This window comes from Martes martes (assembly GCF_963455335.1).
Source record: "Martes martes genome assembly, chromosome: 1".
Taxonomy (NCBI): domain Eukaryota; kingdom Metazoa; phylum Chordata; class Mammalia; order Carnivora; family Mustelidae; genus Martes; species Martes martes.
This window is the reverse complement of record NC_137888.1, coordinates 106,000,756-106,016,803: the sequence shown is the minus strand read 5'-3', so window position 1 is coordinate 106,016,803 and position 16,048 is coordinate 106,000,756. Positions and strand designations below refer to the sequence as shown.

Genomic DNA, 16,048 nt, shown 5'->3' with positions numbered 1-16,048 from the left:
CAGTTAATTTTATGTATCGAGTTAGCTGGATGACAATGTATCTAAATATTTCGTCAACATTATTCTGGTGTGTCTGTAAAGCAGATTGCCCTCCCTAATGCACATCCGCTCTTCTTGGGTCTCAAGCCTGCCAGCTTTCAGGATGGAACTACATCATCGGCGGTCCTGGTCCTTAGGCTTACAAGACTTGGACTGGAACTACACATTAGGTCTCCTGGGTCTCCAACTTGCCAACTCAAGATTTTGGGACTACTCAGCTTCGAGAATCAAGTGAGTTAGTAGCTCCTTATCATCTCTCTCTCTCTCCACACACACCCACACACCCATACTTTTTATGGTTGAAGCAAAAATCATAATACTATGTGATGTGGTTCTCTATGTATACAGATACAAATACAGATATAGATGTATCTCCTATGGGTTCTGTGTCTATGGAAAACCTTGACTAACACATCCACCCATGCCAGCAAAAGCTGTGTGGAAAAACCTAGATTTCCACACTCCACAGCATGTAACAAGGTACACCAATTCTCCCTCCACTGAGCAGGATGGTATCGGAGAAGTCTAAGAAAGTGAAGACTTTCAATCCCAACAAGGCAGTGACAAATCCCTTCTCCTCCCACATGGAGAGTGCTAGTGGCATTTCTGTAATAAAGCCCAATGGGGTAGTGTCAGAGGAGACTTAGAGAGAATGAGAACTTTCACCAATGCCCAATCCAGTGGTAGTGATGCTACTGTCACCATGAGTCAATGGAAGCCACATAAGGAAGAGCAATGAGGCATTCCGATCCCTAACTAGCCAGTGAAGTTTCAGAGAAGACTTAGTAAGGAGAACTCCCATTTCTGTCCAGCAGTAAGGATAAGCACCCTCTAACAGGTATCAATGGAGAGGAACCTGTACTTTTACCCCCACCTACCAGTAAGGTAGGACCCCTTCCCTTGTCAGAGCAGTATCAGAAGGAAGAAGCTAAAACAGAAGTTTAAACAAGATCTGGAGTCTCACAACCTAACACTCACAATGTCTAGGTTTCCAAAGGAAATCACAAGTCATACCAAGAACCAAAAAGATCTCAAACTGAATTAAAAAGTGATAATCAATAGATGCCAACACTAACATGACAGAGATGTCAGATGGTCTGACAAAGATTTTTAAAGCAGCCATGATAAAACTGCTTCAATAATTATAATTATAATATTAAAACAAATAAAAATACAGAAAGTTTCATCCAGGAAATAGAAGATATAAAGAAAAACCAAATGGAAATTTTACAACTAAAAAATACAATAGCTGCATTTTTTTAAAAACTCAAAGGATTCAACAACGTAATAGATGGTTCACAGGAAAAAATGAACTGGAAGAAATAACAAACAGAAATTTCCAATCTAAAGGAGAAAACAGGCTGGAAAAATAAGTAAATAAATAAACAAATAAATTGACACCCAGGTACCTATGGGACTAGAACAAAAGACCTAACGTATCATCAGAGTCTCAGAAAAGGAAAAGATAGAGTAGAACTGAAGAAGCATTTGAAGACATAATGGCCAAAAACATCCCAAATTTGGCAGAAGACACAAATACACATATTTATCCATGTATGGCCAATCTAAAGGAATCCACACCAGATTTTTAAGCTTCTGAAAACTAAAGACAAAGCAACAACAACCACCCAGAAATCTTCAAAGTGGCTTGAAAGAGATGACAACTTAGCTCTAAGAGAAACAATTTGAATGACTATATTTCTCATCAGCAACCAGGGAGGTTAGAGCAAGTGGCACAGTATTTCTCAAGTGCTGAAAGTAAGTAACTGTCAACTTAAAATCCTAAGTCCAGTGAAAGAACCTTGAAGTATGATGCGGCAATCAAGACATTCTAAGATGAAGAGACTTTACTGTCAGCAAAACTACCCCAAAAGAATGGTTAATGCAAGTTTTCTTTTTTTTTTTTTTAAGATTTTATTTATTTACTTGACAGATAGAGATCGCAAGTAGACAGAGAGGCAGGCAGAGAGAGGAGGAAGCAGGCTCCCCACTGAGCAGAGAGCCCGATGCAGGGCTCGATCCCAGGACCCTGGGATCACGACCCAAGCCGAAGGCAAAGGCTCTAACCCACTGAGCCACCCAGGTGCCTCTAATGCAAGTTTTCTAAACAGAAAGGAAACAATAAAAGAATGGACACCCTGGAACATCAGGAAAGAAGAAAGAACATGATAAGCAAAAACAAGGGTAAATGTAATAGACATTCCTTGTCTTGAACTTTCTTATGTGTTATGATTGAAGCAAAAATTATAATCCTGTGGAATGTGGTTTTAAATGAAGAGTAGGAAGGGAATAAAACTCAGAAATACAAAGCAGCAAACTATTGACAGATGCAACAACCTAGATGAATCACCAGAAAATTATGTTGTTTAAAATTTTAAAAAAGCCAATCCCCAAAGCCTATATACTATAAAATTCCATTTACATAACTTCTTGAAATAACAAAATTATAGAAAGAGAAATAATTAATGGTTGCCAGGGCCTAAGAAGGGGATGAGGGTGGGAGGAAAAAAAGGTGTGGCTATAAAAGGGCAAAATGAGAGATACTTATCGTGATGGAAATGTTCTGTATCTTTACTAGTCAATAAGCTGGTTATATAGTTGTACTATGGTTTTACAAGATGTGCCCATTGGGGAAAACCACATTAAAGGTACTTGGAATCTCTCTGTATTATTTCTTACAACTAAATGTAAATCTACAATTATCCTAAGACAAAATTAATTTTAAAAAAAGAAAAAGGATACACATAGTTCTCAACTCACTTAAATAGAGCTAACTCATTCAAATTAATGCTTTCGCTGGCTTCCTAAAGAAACCAAGTCCTTATCAATTTTGAACATTTAGAACTATAAACAAAATGAAATATTAAAGCCAAATCCATTTCTATATATTAAACCTTCCTTTCCAGTACCTAATTATGAAGAGACAAACTAGACTGTCCAGTGGATTACCCCTGGTGGCAATTTCTTAGATGCCTGAAAATAAGCTAGGTAGGATCAGTAGCTCTCCATCTCCCAAGAACAAGGACTAAGTGCAGACGCAACTTTGCAGAGGATCTGTAGTCAGAGGTAGGCAGCTGACATTCCAGGACTAGTATACACCACCTTGAGCAGCTGCTGCCCAAGCTCAGATGATCACCCCACTTAGCTCACTGGGAAGGTTGCTCCCACAAAAGCCCTAAAAGAAAGGAGAATGGAAAAGGACAGGTCCCTCTCTTGAAGCAAAATCTCAGTCCATCTGGTCAGACCTGGTCTATACATGCCCCTCCATGGGATACTGAGAGATCAAGGGCCCGCATACAAACTTCTGACCCTTCTCCATTAAGTTCAGCCTGTGCTGGTGCTGCTTGTGCCTATCTACCTGAAGTCTTTCAACACAAACACAATGAGCAATACCTGCTTTAGGAAGATTCCTCTCGGTCTGAAAACCTTGCAGAATGCATCTGAAAAATGGCTGAATTTTTGGTTTCCAACATTAAAAAAAAAGAGAAAGTAAGTATTTCTCTAATCTCTTCTTCAATGCACAGTGCTATGAACTGGCCGCAGGGAACTGCTTGTTAGATATATGCATATATTTAAGATTAAAGAAGCAATAGATATGTGAATAAAACACTGACCTGACAGGCAGAAAACCTAAATTTAAGCCTGGCAATTGTTTCAGTGAATAGATCATTTTACTGTATTTTTTTTGTTTTGTTTGTTTTTTGACAGAGGCAGACAGAGAAAGAACACAAGCAGGGGGAGCAGCAGCAGGAGAGGGAGAAGCAGGCTCCCCACTGAACTAACTCCCCAAGTTTATCAAGGAACCCAACACAGGGCTCGCTATCCCAGGTCTCTGGGATCATGACCTGAGCCAAAGGTAGCCACTTAACCGACGGAACCACCCAGGTGCCCCAATCATTTTATCGCACTGTGACTATCTTACCATCCACCAACTGAAGATATCATCTCTGGCTTACCCTCTTTCATAGGGATGATGTGACAAGAAATGAGATAGCAAATGAAGATTCCTTTGCTTTTTGGAGCAATGGCATTTATTCTCATAATCTGTATTCTAGAAGTCAACCAGGCAATGAAAACTGAATTCCTTGAAGATGATTCAAAATTTTAACAAAGCCTAGAAAATATATGTGTGTGTGTGTGTGTGTGTGTGTGTGTGTGTGTGTGTGTGTGTATACAGAATAGATAGGCATTCCTAAACACACACAAAGAGACAGGCCAATAGATCCATCTCCACAGGCTATCAGAGGTAGGCAGCTGTATTCTAGTATTAGTATACAAACACCATGAGCAGCTATGTAGATATAAGTGTCTCTCTGTACATGTATGGATACTTTTCCTTCTTTTTTTCCAAGTATGATAACAAAACAATCTTCTAGGAAAGACCTAACTCCCCAGAACCAACATGTTAATCAAGCCTCTGGAATAAGGTGGTGTGCTAGACACCAACACTGTTTTCCCTTCCTCAAATCCCCTCAAGAAAGCATGAGTTAGACAAAGAAGCCTTCTATTGCTTCACTCTGCGTTCAGCTTTTAGTCTCTGTTCACTCTTTGGCATGAACTCCTAATACAAAAACATATGCCAACAGCTGCTACAACCATGGCCTTGAATGACCAGCTTCTCATGGAGGGGAAAATGAAGCAGGAAGGAGAGCCTAAGAACAATTAATGTAAGGCTTTGCTTTTAAGATCTTTTAAAGTGATATTATTTTTCAAATCCTAATTAGCTTGCTTCATATAATTAAAATGCCTCACATTTCTTTATACCTCTACCTTGTTTCATAAACAAACATGATAAAAATATTCCAAAAAACATGAAACTGCTTCCACAGTTAACTGACGAGCTTCTGAGTTTAGAACACTGTTAGGAGAGACTTCTGATACCAGAGAAGCAAAACGGACAGCTTCAAGAAGTCATTAACTGTGCTGAATGCTACGGAGGACCAGTAAGATGAAGAATAAATCCACAATCATTCAAATATGATTACTACAACTATATTAAAATGAATTCATTCATATTTTTATTTTTTTATATATTTCAATATCTTCCTAAAACTTATATATTACTTAGTCCTCTCTTTTTCAAAGTGAGCTACTTAACAATATACTGGTCTCAGATAATCAAAGAATATAAAGTGTGCATGAAACCTAGCAGAGTACAGGGCGAAGGCTCCTTGAGCCACCCAGCCTGGATGCCTATTGTGATTCTATTTACTGGTTGTATGATGTCAGGGAAGTTATTCAACCCTTTGTGTGTCTGTTGATACCTGTAAACATCTGTAAAATGGATATATAATTACTCAAGCATGTTATGAAGGTTAAATGAGATACTTGCCAGGCACACAGTGCACAATAATATTAGCCATGATTATGGACATCTGTGTTGTGTATGCTAAGTTCTATTCTCAGTTCAAACCTCCCAGAGTTGGATTTAAAACATACACCCAAGGGGTGCCTGGCTGGCTCAGTCAGTAGAGCATGTGACTCTTCGGTTTGTGAGTTTAAGCCCCGCGTCGGGAGTGGGAGCCTAAGTAAAAAACACACACATATGCACAAGACAACTGTACACAACATAAATACATGTTTCCAAAAAAAAAATAATAATAATCTGTCAACATATATTTCTCAAATCAAGGGCACTAAACCAGATGCTGGAAAAAAATCAGTCCCTAGACTTACAAGTTTAGCTGGGAAAGACTGATACTGAGTAAGTAATTTAAGTGCATGGTATTTTACAAATAAATGCTCCTGACTTAATCTGGGAGTCAGAAGAAGTGACATTTAAGCTCAGACTTGAAAATAAACAGGACCTGGTTAAGCTAAAAGAAGTAGGAAAGAATTTTTATGCGGGGAGAACACCATGGGAAAAAGTGCTGAGTTAAGAGAGAATAGGGATGTTAAGAGACTGAAATCTCTAATATGGTAGGGACACAGAGAATGGGGGGAGGGGTGATACATAATGAAGACCCTTAGGGACAATAGTCTTTAAAATATCTTAAAATATCTTAAATATCTTAAATATCTTAAATATCTTAAACCCCAGAGAGTCTCGTGCCTACCATTGATAAACGTTTTTTTCTCTAGAACGAAGTGTGGGAAGGATACGTACAGGAAGTGGCTATGGTACTATACCAAGAGGAGATGACAGCGACATGTACCAGGACAGTGGCAGAATGGATGGCAGGATGTAAACAGAGTAGACAAACAGTCAAGGGGCTGAATTGATAGGAATGAGTGAAAGACAAGAATCACTCAACTTGTTTTAGGTGTATGGTGGATCCATTCCCTTAAATAGGGACCATCAGCAAAGGCTTCGTGAAGGGACGTTCCTGCGCTTGAGGTACTTCTAGAACAGCCAAGTAGAGATATAAATGGGCAACTTACTACATGGATCTCAGAACTTAGAAAACAACCTAGGTTAGAGATACTGGTAAGACAGTCCTTTGTCTTTGTAATGATTCTTAAACTTTAACCTGCTTAAGAGTCACCGCAGGGGCTGATGACAAATTGTGATCACCAATCCCAGAAAGCCTGATTCAGCAGACCTGGTAAATAATTCAAGAAAAAGCACTGTTAACCAATCCTCTCAAGTGATTTTAAAAATAAATGGTCTAGACAACATCTTGAGAACACTGCTTCAGAAATAAAAAAACAAGCATATTGTGAAGAATTCTAACATTTATTGGTTAAAGAGAAGAAGAGGAAGAAGAATGAACAAAGCAAGCCAGCAAGCAGCAAAAGAGATACAAGAAACCTGGAATGTAGGACACCAGAGAAGTCAAAGGGACAGAATGATCCAAGAAGTCATTAACTGTGTTTGACTATACTGAGGACCACTAAGAGGAAGGATAAAAGAGTCCAGTGAATTTACAGACATGGAATGAGAGAGCATTGAGTAATGAAAACAATACCTATGAGATGTTTGGGTCTGTAAAGGACATGAAAATAAGAGGCAGCAGGCTATTAGGGATGGATGGGGCTAAGAAGGGATTTGTTTGTTGTTTGAATTTGTTTGGGGATGCAAAACACTTAACCAGAAAAAAAAGTGAGGCTCAAGATGTATGAGACAGAGAACACTTTAATTCCTTTTAATCCTACTAGTTATTATACAAATATAGGTTCAAATCTTTTCTCAGATAAATAGAAGCCACAGCCTATCAAAAATACTACAAGATCCCAAAGTTATTTTCTACAGTTAAGAAAGGACAAAATGTTGATTGGTCTTTGGAAAAAAGCAAAAATACTGAGTGGTATTATATATCCTGACTCTAAGGAAAAGGTGAGGCTCTTCATCAAAGGTAAAGATGAAAATGGAGGCAGCAGGCATGAGTGCCACCTGCTGGTAAAATATAAATTCTCAGCATTCTGACTGAAATAGAAACCAGTTTTACTATAAATTTCAACTAACTGGATAAGAGGTTATCTTTCCAATGATCATTTCTTCACACTGATACAGAATATCAGATCTTCCCACCCCACAAAGAAAGTCTTTGGTCAACTGGTCTCCTCTCTTTATTTCAAAACATTCAACAGTAGGAGGCACATAAGTCCAAGACCTTTTACATTTTCCCTGGGTAATTTTAAACTGAAATATACCTCCTCCTAATTTCTATCCACTGACACCAGCCTTCCTTCTGCTGTAATACAGTAAATCCCCATACTGAAGCCCTTTAACATCTGAAGGCAGGCATGTCTCCACTTACCTAGCCATCAGATTAAACAAACCCAGTACAGTTTTTTTCAAATGCTGTTCTTTAAATCTCCCACCATCCTGGTCGTGGGATGTAGCTTAATCTGTCAACAGTCCATAAAGTATCTCAGAACTTTTATTTCCAACAGCGGTACTATTACTTACCTTCATCTGGGCCTTCCTACACTAAGCTCATACTTAGTTTGTGGTCAACTGAAGTCCTGTCCAGCGAGATCTTCCCAATCCAGTACTCACGTAATTTAATTATTTGGATCTAATGCAGCCTTGACATTCATCCTTGTTAAATTTCACCTCGTAACAATTTTTTGACAGCAATCTGTCAAGATAATTCTGAACCTTGATTCTTAGTGCCACCTAAATTTCACAGGCCACTCACTAGATCTTCATCCAAATCAATTATAAAAAATGGGAAAAGAAAGAGCCCTGAAATACAATTAATACTAAGCCACCAAAGAATACTCTTTTGGGTAGGGATGTTTATCTAGCTGCAAATCTATTTACTATTTACCAATCTATTTACTACTCAGTAATCTATTTCAGCCATTAGGATAATGGAAAATTAAGACAAATGCCTGAATGAAATCAAGGTATCATGTAATAGGCATTCCATGAATATACTGTCCTCATATTCCTTTCAAAAAGGTAATTTATAAGCTTAACGTGGTCATTTTCAAGTGAACTCATGTAAAATGTTCATAAACCACACTGGAATTATCAGTGCATACTTTCCTAAGTCCTCTTCCTTTTAAAAATATCCACTTTGGGGCGCCTGGGCGGCTCAGTGGGTTAAAGCCTCTGCCTTCGGCTCAGGTCATGATCCCAGGGTCCTGGGATCGAGCCCCGCATCTGGCTCTCTGTTCGGCAGGGAGCCTGCTTCCCCCTCTCTCTCTGCCTGCCTCTCTGCCTACTTGTAATCTCTGTCTGACTTGTGATCTCTGTCTGTGAAATAAATAAATAAAATCTTAAAAGAAAAAAAGATCCACTTTAAGAATCAACCTATTTTATGATTTCACGATCAACTATTTAAGACTAAACACTTAAAACGGCGGACTTGTGGCCAACCATACATATATTTCACTCATCCTAATGGGCTGAAGATCACCTTTTCCAGAATAAAATTGTCCTCCTGAGTGAAATAAATTGTGTCTATTCTGCTTAGGCATCCATGCTTAATTGAACATGCTTTATTTAAAAGCGAATCCAAAGTTACTTAAAAACTATGAATAGCAACACAGATTGTTCAAACAGTATCTGGGTTATAATTCCACTGGGTTTTGAGATTTAAACAATCATTATGCAATGAACTATATGTCACATTTGCTGGGCTTCAGCTTTTCCTTTAATATATTTTTAACTAGGCTTTTCCAATCTAAAGACCATTCTCTCTGCTCATGAAATTGGAAGGAAAATAAGAAGGGCCATTCTTTAGTACAGTGTAGCAATCCAGATGTGTACTCTGAAGCCCAACTTCCTGAATTCTAATCCCAGCTCTATCATTTATGAACTTCATGACCTGGAACAGGTTACTTAACCTCTCTGTCCCTCAGTCTCATCTGTAAATGTGAATAATAACAGTACCCACCTTACAGAGTTATGGAAGAATTAAATGAGTTACTATGTGTAAAGCATTAACAGTGCCTACCACAAAGTGAGCATTAAATGGGTTCGATGTTTGCTGTAATTCTCATTCTTGGTCACCTGTTAACATCAGTCACCCTTTCTCATGGGTCCTTTCCCTACACTTGCTCTGAAAAACAACTATGTAAAACAACAGTTAGTTAGGAGCTGGGCTCTGAAACCAGAAAGGCCTAGACTGGAGTACTGACCTCACCACTTACGAGCATTGCTACCCTGGAAAATCACCTAACTTCTCCCAGCTCAACTTCCCTCATCCATGCAATGGGGATTAAAAACAGCATCCATCTTCATGGAGTTGTTGTGAGAACTAAATGAAAATTATTAAAAAAAAAAAAAAAAAAAAACTTTACATAGTACTTGGCATGTAGTAGATACTCAGTGAATCTTGGTCAAAATCCCTTTTTGGTAGCCCTCAGCATTTTGGTAGGCACAGCCCAGGGACTATTTTCCTTTCTTATAGGTTCATGATGCCTTTGACATATATCTTTGATTATCTGCCTCTCTCCATCTTTCATAGCTGATCTGTGCTTTGTAGACAGATACTTCTCTCAACATCCCTCCCCACTTCCTTTCTCTTTGAATTTTTGTGGTTATTATGTCAAAATTTAAGAATTTCCTGTTCTTTGTGAACCCATTTGTTTTTTGAAGCCTATGACCATGAGACTGTGCCCATATTTTCCTTCTGAAACATGTGCTTTCTAAAATTTAAGATTCGAGCTGAGCTTATTTCTCAACATTATTACAATCTTTTAAATAAAGTGGTTATTTTTTTTTCCCCTCAAGAGTCGATCCATTCTATTTCCCCAATCACTGGTAAAAAGTAAACCCAGAATAATGGTTCCTACCACTGTTTCCTTTTCCTTCTAGAAGACTTAATCGCTAATCAAAAATTGCAGCAGATCTCTTTCATTGCATATGCATATGCAAGTTTCAGCAGAATGAAACTTCCAGTGTATCTAAAGAACACATCCCCATTATAGTGTGTTTCTCTGTAAATTTTATAATCTGTACTAGAAACAATCATCTATAGTCCCTGTCATGCACAATTCTTTTGTATTTCTCCACCAGAACATCACCTTTTTTTCCTTTCTTCTTTTACAGCTCTTTGCCACATCCTTCCCCAGCACAGTGGTTTCTGTATTACACATATACACACACCCCTCATTAGTCCCTCCAAGCGTTCGCTATTAGAGGTCTCTTCCAAAAAGCACACCTTTCAATGGCCAGCGTTCTTTCATAAATACCATCCCATCATTTCTTGGTAACAGACATCCCCTTGTTAAAATACTGCATACTACATATACTGCAATGATATACAAATTTATTTATATACAAGGTATTATTGCCAAATAGTATTGTTCCTGAGTGCTTTCTTTCTATGTCTTCCACCTAAGTTATCTGATTTCATAATTTCATTGGGGCTTATTTCCTCTACTTTACTGATAAATCTAATGAGCCTACAACCAAACTAATAAAAGTTACTCTGCCAGAAGCCTACTACTGTGGCATTAAAGAGCACAGATCAGGAAACCAAATCCTTCGCTCATACCCTCCAGCTCTTAACTGCACTATCTATCCTTGTCTTCCAAAGTTACTAGCATTGAATGAAGATACGGAAATATCCAAGCTGTGCCTGCTCTTCAGAACATCAAAACTCCTAGATTTCTTCTAAGTATTTCCATTAATGTACACAAACATTCTTTTGACTGGATTGCAAACTTTAAGATAGCAAGGACCATGTCTATTTTACACACTATACGCCCAGTGCCAGGGGCATACTTTGCCATATGGACCAAGTCCTGCCCACAGCCTGTCTCTGAACGTCTCATAGCTAAGAACAGTTTTTAAATTTTTTAAGCACTGGTTAAAAAGAAAGAAAGAAAGAAAGAAAACAAAGAGGAATATGTGACAGAGACCATATGGCCCCTTCACAAAGCCTAAATTTCCCCATCTGGCCCTTTTTAGAAAATGTTTGTTGACCCTTCAATTTTTGTTAAAAGTGAAGGTAGGGAAGGGAGAGGTGAGGGAGCTCAAAAATGGAAAAGGACAAACAGAGATTTGCAAGAAATATAACAGGAGATCACTACCAACAGTACAAATCACATAATAAGAGTTGTACAGGTCTTTAAATTGTTCCGCCTTCCAGTTTCATGGAGTTCCAAGAGAAACTGAGGATCTTTCATTGCATATTTTAGAGATCTTCGGGGGGGGGGGGGGGGTAACCAATCTGTTGTTAAATCACAGGTGCTCCTAGAACTAGAGATCTTCGGGGGCGGGTAACCAATCTGTTGTTGAATCACAGGTGCTCCTAGAACTAAATTTAAACATTGGTAGTACACCTCTTCTCCAACCAGCCTAGTTAACAGAAATGTTAGTCATCAGCAAAGTGGCAGCCACTTTAGTAAGGTGTCAGTTCACGGGTCTGCACCCTCACAGACACATCTTTCCTTCCACAGAGACTAAGTAGCTGATTGCATCGACACTCCACAACAGTTTCCACATCTGTTCCCATGTGACCTGTTACTTCAAAATGTCATCATTTAGAATGTTGCAAAAGCCCTGAGATAAAGTTCTGAATGCTGAAAAATGTTCAACCAAAACATGAAAGTTCCATTCTCAAGTAACATAAAGGAGCGGTATTAGACCGATTCACAGCAGTGTCTCTCAGAAGCACATACAAAAGTGTACCTGGAAATGCTGCTCCATCACTTGGATTTTTCCCTGGTCTGGACACTTTTTCAGAGCTCGATCTGCATAGTGGAAGAGGATTTCTACCATCTGTAAGGAAAATAGCCTTGTATAGAAAATCAAAACATATCTCTAATATTTTTCAATATTAATATGTGTGGATCTTCCTAAATAATACAGAATCAAGCTATATTAAAAATATAATTTAAAATTTTAGCCTCTTTATTTCCCATTATTTTTAGCCCCAGACTACTAATTTCTTTCAGGCTTGGGAAATTACTAATTTGCTAATCTCCAGGTTCTGGACCTCAGTGGTAGCTCTGCTGCTCAGGAAATGAAAAACTAAAGTCCAGCTCTTCAGAAATGCTCTGCTGGCTGCAGGTCTCTCCCTCAAGAATACAAATAGAACACAAATCCCTAAAGTATTCTAGCAAATACTGAGAAACCAATTCATGCGTCTGAAGAGTGACCAATTTCTATTCATGTGTCCTATATGCTTACACTAATTTGGAATATTATTTTTACCAATGCATTTGTACAATTAAAAAAAAAGAGGAATGACTATGTAATAAATGGATTCAACCAAGTCAAGATTGGGGAAATAAAGTCAACATTAAATATTAACATAAACAATTTAATGCTAATTAATAATAATAAAACATTAGCCCTCTCTGCTACCTTAGGCAACACAAACACACATGTAGTATTTCTATTTCTCATAATCACCCGTTTATGAAAACTAATACAAGTTGACTTTCTATGGGCTATAATTAGGCTCAGAAATAATCCAGATCCTTGGCTTTCTCCCTCCTCTTTTCTGCTGTCTTTTGGCTATTTTACAATTTTATAATCTTCATGAGAGTAAGCAAGAAAAAAAAGGAAAGGTGATAAGAAGAAAGTTTAAAACTATTCAGGATGATACCAGGGAATTATAATCTGACTTGTTTTTTATATATTCTCTCTTTGACTATAGCCATCTACCTAATTATGCCCCCAAATTATTAACTGATACCAAAAGCGAATCTGTACTGTACCCTAGTGAAGGTCCTATTAAAATACTCACCCGATCGGCAACAACAGCCTTGCGCTTACTGGCATCTCCTGATAATCCTGCAGAGAAGCAAAATCCAGCATAAAAACAAAGTCCACATCTTCGGGACTGAAACTGTTAAGGTCTTTTATTCACAACCTGTGCTCACAACAGACATAACTGTAACAAGCCTAGGTATCAAAATGTTGACTAATCTGCCATAATAAGAGCATCTCCCATCTACTGGACCACATAACATATCAACGTACTTCCTTTTTATTTCAACAGTGAATTTTCCTTACAAAATAATTTAAAAAGCAACATTAAAACTCTATATCCTGTATTTGTCATTAACCTTTCTCACTGGAAGTCTGTTAGGTTTGGAAACATCTTGTTCATAAAATATTTGAACACTAGGCTAAAAAGTATTCTGTGAGTGATTATTATTATTATTATTCATTCTCTCTACTCTAAATAACGTACACTATACTGGTATTCTGTTAACTTACCCACTACAGCTTTCGCTTTTCCTTCATGGAAAGACCATGCAAGAGCCAAGGCTTCTGTAAGACAATCTTGTTTGAGGAGATGATCCACTCTCTAAAACGAATAAATGAGAAAAGATAGACCCCTCTGTTTAATCAACTACTAGTTGGAATTCCTATTCTACCTAATACCTTTTCAGAAGCTGTTGCTTAACAGCTAAAATTATTCCAATGACCATTTGACTATCTTCTTTTTTTTTTTTTAAGATTTTATATTTTATTTGAGAGACAGAGAGAAGGAGAGAGAGAGCACATCCCCCACAAGCAGGGTGGGGAGGGGGAGAGAGGGAATTCCAAGCGGACTCTGCACTGAGCACAGAGCCCAACACGGGGCTCTATCCAGGACCCTGAGATCATGACCTCAGCAAAAACCAAGAGTCAGACAGCCAACCAAATGATCCACCCACGCACCCCTGTGACTACTGTATTCCTAAGAAAAATAATTTCTTAAAGCACTGTATAGTACAGTGACTGTACGGACTAAAACAGGCAGCCACAAGGCCTAAAGATGAAAAGAGGAAAAAGCTGGAATGTCACTGTTAACAAAAATGGCTAGTTGTTTATCACAACATCCATTCACTCCCTCCTCTTTAGTAACAAATCCCATGTGTACCTGAGACAGCAATATACCAGCTTAAAGACATTTCTAAGACCCTCTTGTAGCTACTCGGGGCCATGTCACTAAGCACTGGCCAATGACAGGTAAGTGGAAGTGTTGTCTGGCCTTTCTGGGATATGACCTTAAAAGGCAGGGGCCAGACCTCTCTTCCCTGTCCTCCTGCCTGGAATGTGGACTTAACAGCTAGAGCTCCATCAGCCATATTCGAACATACAATGAACTAGAGACAAGAATTCACACACAAGGCTGGGGGAACAGGATAGTTTACTAAAGACCATAGAGTTGCCACACTAGCCACAGACTCCCTACCTCCAGATTGTTTTTACATGAGAGGAATCTTGGGGGTGCCTGGGTGGCTCGGTTAAAGCCTCTGCCTTTGGCTTGGGTCAGGATCTTGGGGTCTTGGGATCGAGCCTCGCATTGGGCTCTCTGCTCAGCGGGGAACCTGCTTCCTCCTCTCTCTGCCTGAGTCTCTGCCTACTTGTGATCTCTGTCAAATAAATAAATAAAATCTTTAAAAAGAGAGAAATCTTGTTGAAGCCACTGTTATTTTAAATTTTCTGATATACGTAGCTAAATGTAATCCTCATTTAGAGCCAGTTTTGTCAAATCAAGTACCTAACAGTTACAGTGATTCTGATGTACACTTCTGAAATTAAAAAGCACAAATCCAAATAATCTTTTCCAGCAAAGTCAAAACAAATGTTAAGATACTATCAATTCACAGCCCTAACATGTAAAGTTACTTCGAACTCACCTCTCTCCAGCTTCTCAGCATCATCACATAAACAGACTGGAAAATAAAGAAACCACAACTAAATGATCATCTTTAACAGCCTTGTTTGGGAGACACATTTGTCCCAGTCCCACATCTCATTTTACATCTAAGGAAAAATACTTCATACTACAGTGAGAGGTATCTACTAAAGGGTTTTTAAGGGGCCACATTAAAGAGTAAATCAAACATTTAACGGTCACTAAGTCTATCATCCAAGGAGTTAATTCCACAGGAAAGGAACAAAGAATGCCCAAATCCCTGTACTAACTTGATAATATTTTGAATTGTAACTATGAAGAAATATTTTTCTAAATTAAAAAGAAAAAAAAGCAAGGAACAAACTGATATACAAAAAATCTCCTATTCCAATGATTCTATTCTAAGTCAAACACCTCAATGCATTTTAATATACCCTAAGCTGATGATCTAAGCAAAACGGCATCTTAATTATATGACAAATATACATGATAAGGTATCTTCCTGGTCATGAAAACATTAATGTGAAAATTATGAAAGTATATCCTTGAATCAAGAAAATAAGCATTCTATGATAACCTAAATGAAAGTAAAAATGTGTCTAAAAATAGAGAAAATAAGCTAAAAATCACAACTATATAACCCCTGAGAAGGGAGCCTGCCTGGCTCAGTCAGTTGGAACATGAGACTCTTGATCTTGGGATTGTGAGTTCAAGGCCTGCACTGGCTATAGAGCTTACTTGTAAGAAAAAAAAATCCCCTTAAAAAAAAATTACATTATATATACATATCTCCCCTAAAAGTTTTAGATTACTGCTCTCAATATTCACTTTATGATGCACAGCTCTCTTTACCAGAAACCTCCTTTAGCCCCAACTACCCTGACACAAACAAATGCCAAGTTACAGAGCAGAGGAGCTTACTTTTGTCCCCAAATAAAAGATCTGACCACCATAGCTACTGATGGATTGATAACAAGCCTTCTCTCCAACCAAAGCCTATAAAAAAAAAAAAAAAAAGGTAAAAA

At 38.2% G+C, this 16,048-nt stretch overlaps 1 protein-coding gene across 2 annotated transcripts in view; it reads right to left on the bottom strand.

Annotated features, from left to right (window-relative positions):
* VPS8 (VPS8 subunit of CORVET complex) overlaps window positions 1-16,048 on the bottom strand; it is a 251,261-nt gene that overhangs the window by 176,717 nt on the left and 58,496 nt on the right. For both annotated transcript variants that reach the window (XM_080796297.1, XM_080796298.1), the window contains exons 16-20: window positions 15,945-16,019; window positions 15,025-15,060; window positions 13,613-13,703; window positions 13,137-13,183; window positions 12,074-12,163 (exon numbers count right to left, since the gene is read on the bottom strand). In XM_080796297.1, coding sequence (XP_080652423.1) covers window positions 12,074-12,163; window positions 13,137-13,183; window positions 13,613-13,703; window positions 15,025-15,060; window positions 15,945-16,019 — 339 coding nt within the window. The remainder of the gene's footprint in view (window positions 1-12,073; window positions 12,164-13,136; window positions 13,184-13,612; window positions 13,704-15,024; window positions 15,061-15,944; window positions 16,020-16,048) is intronic.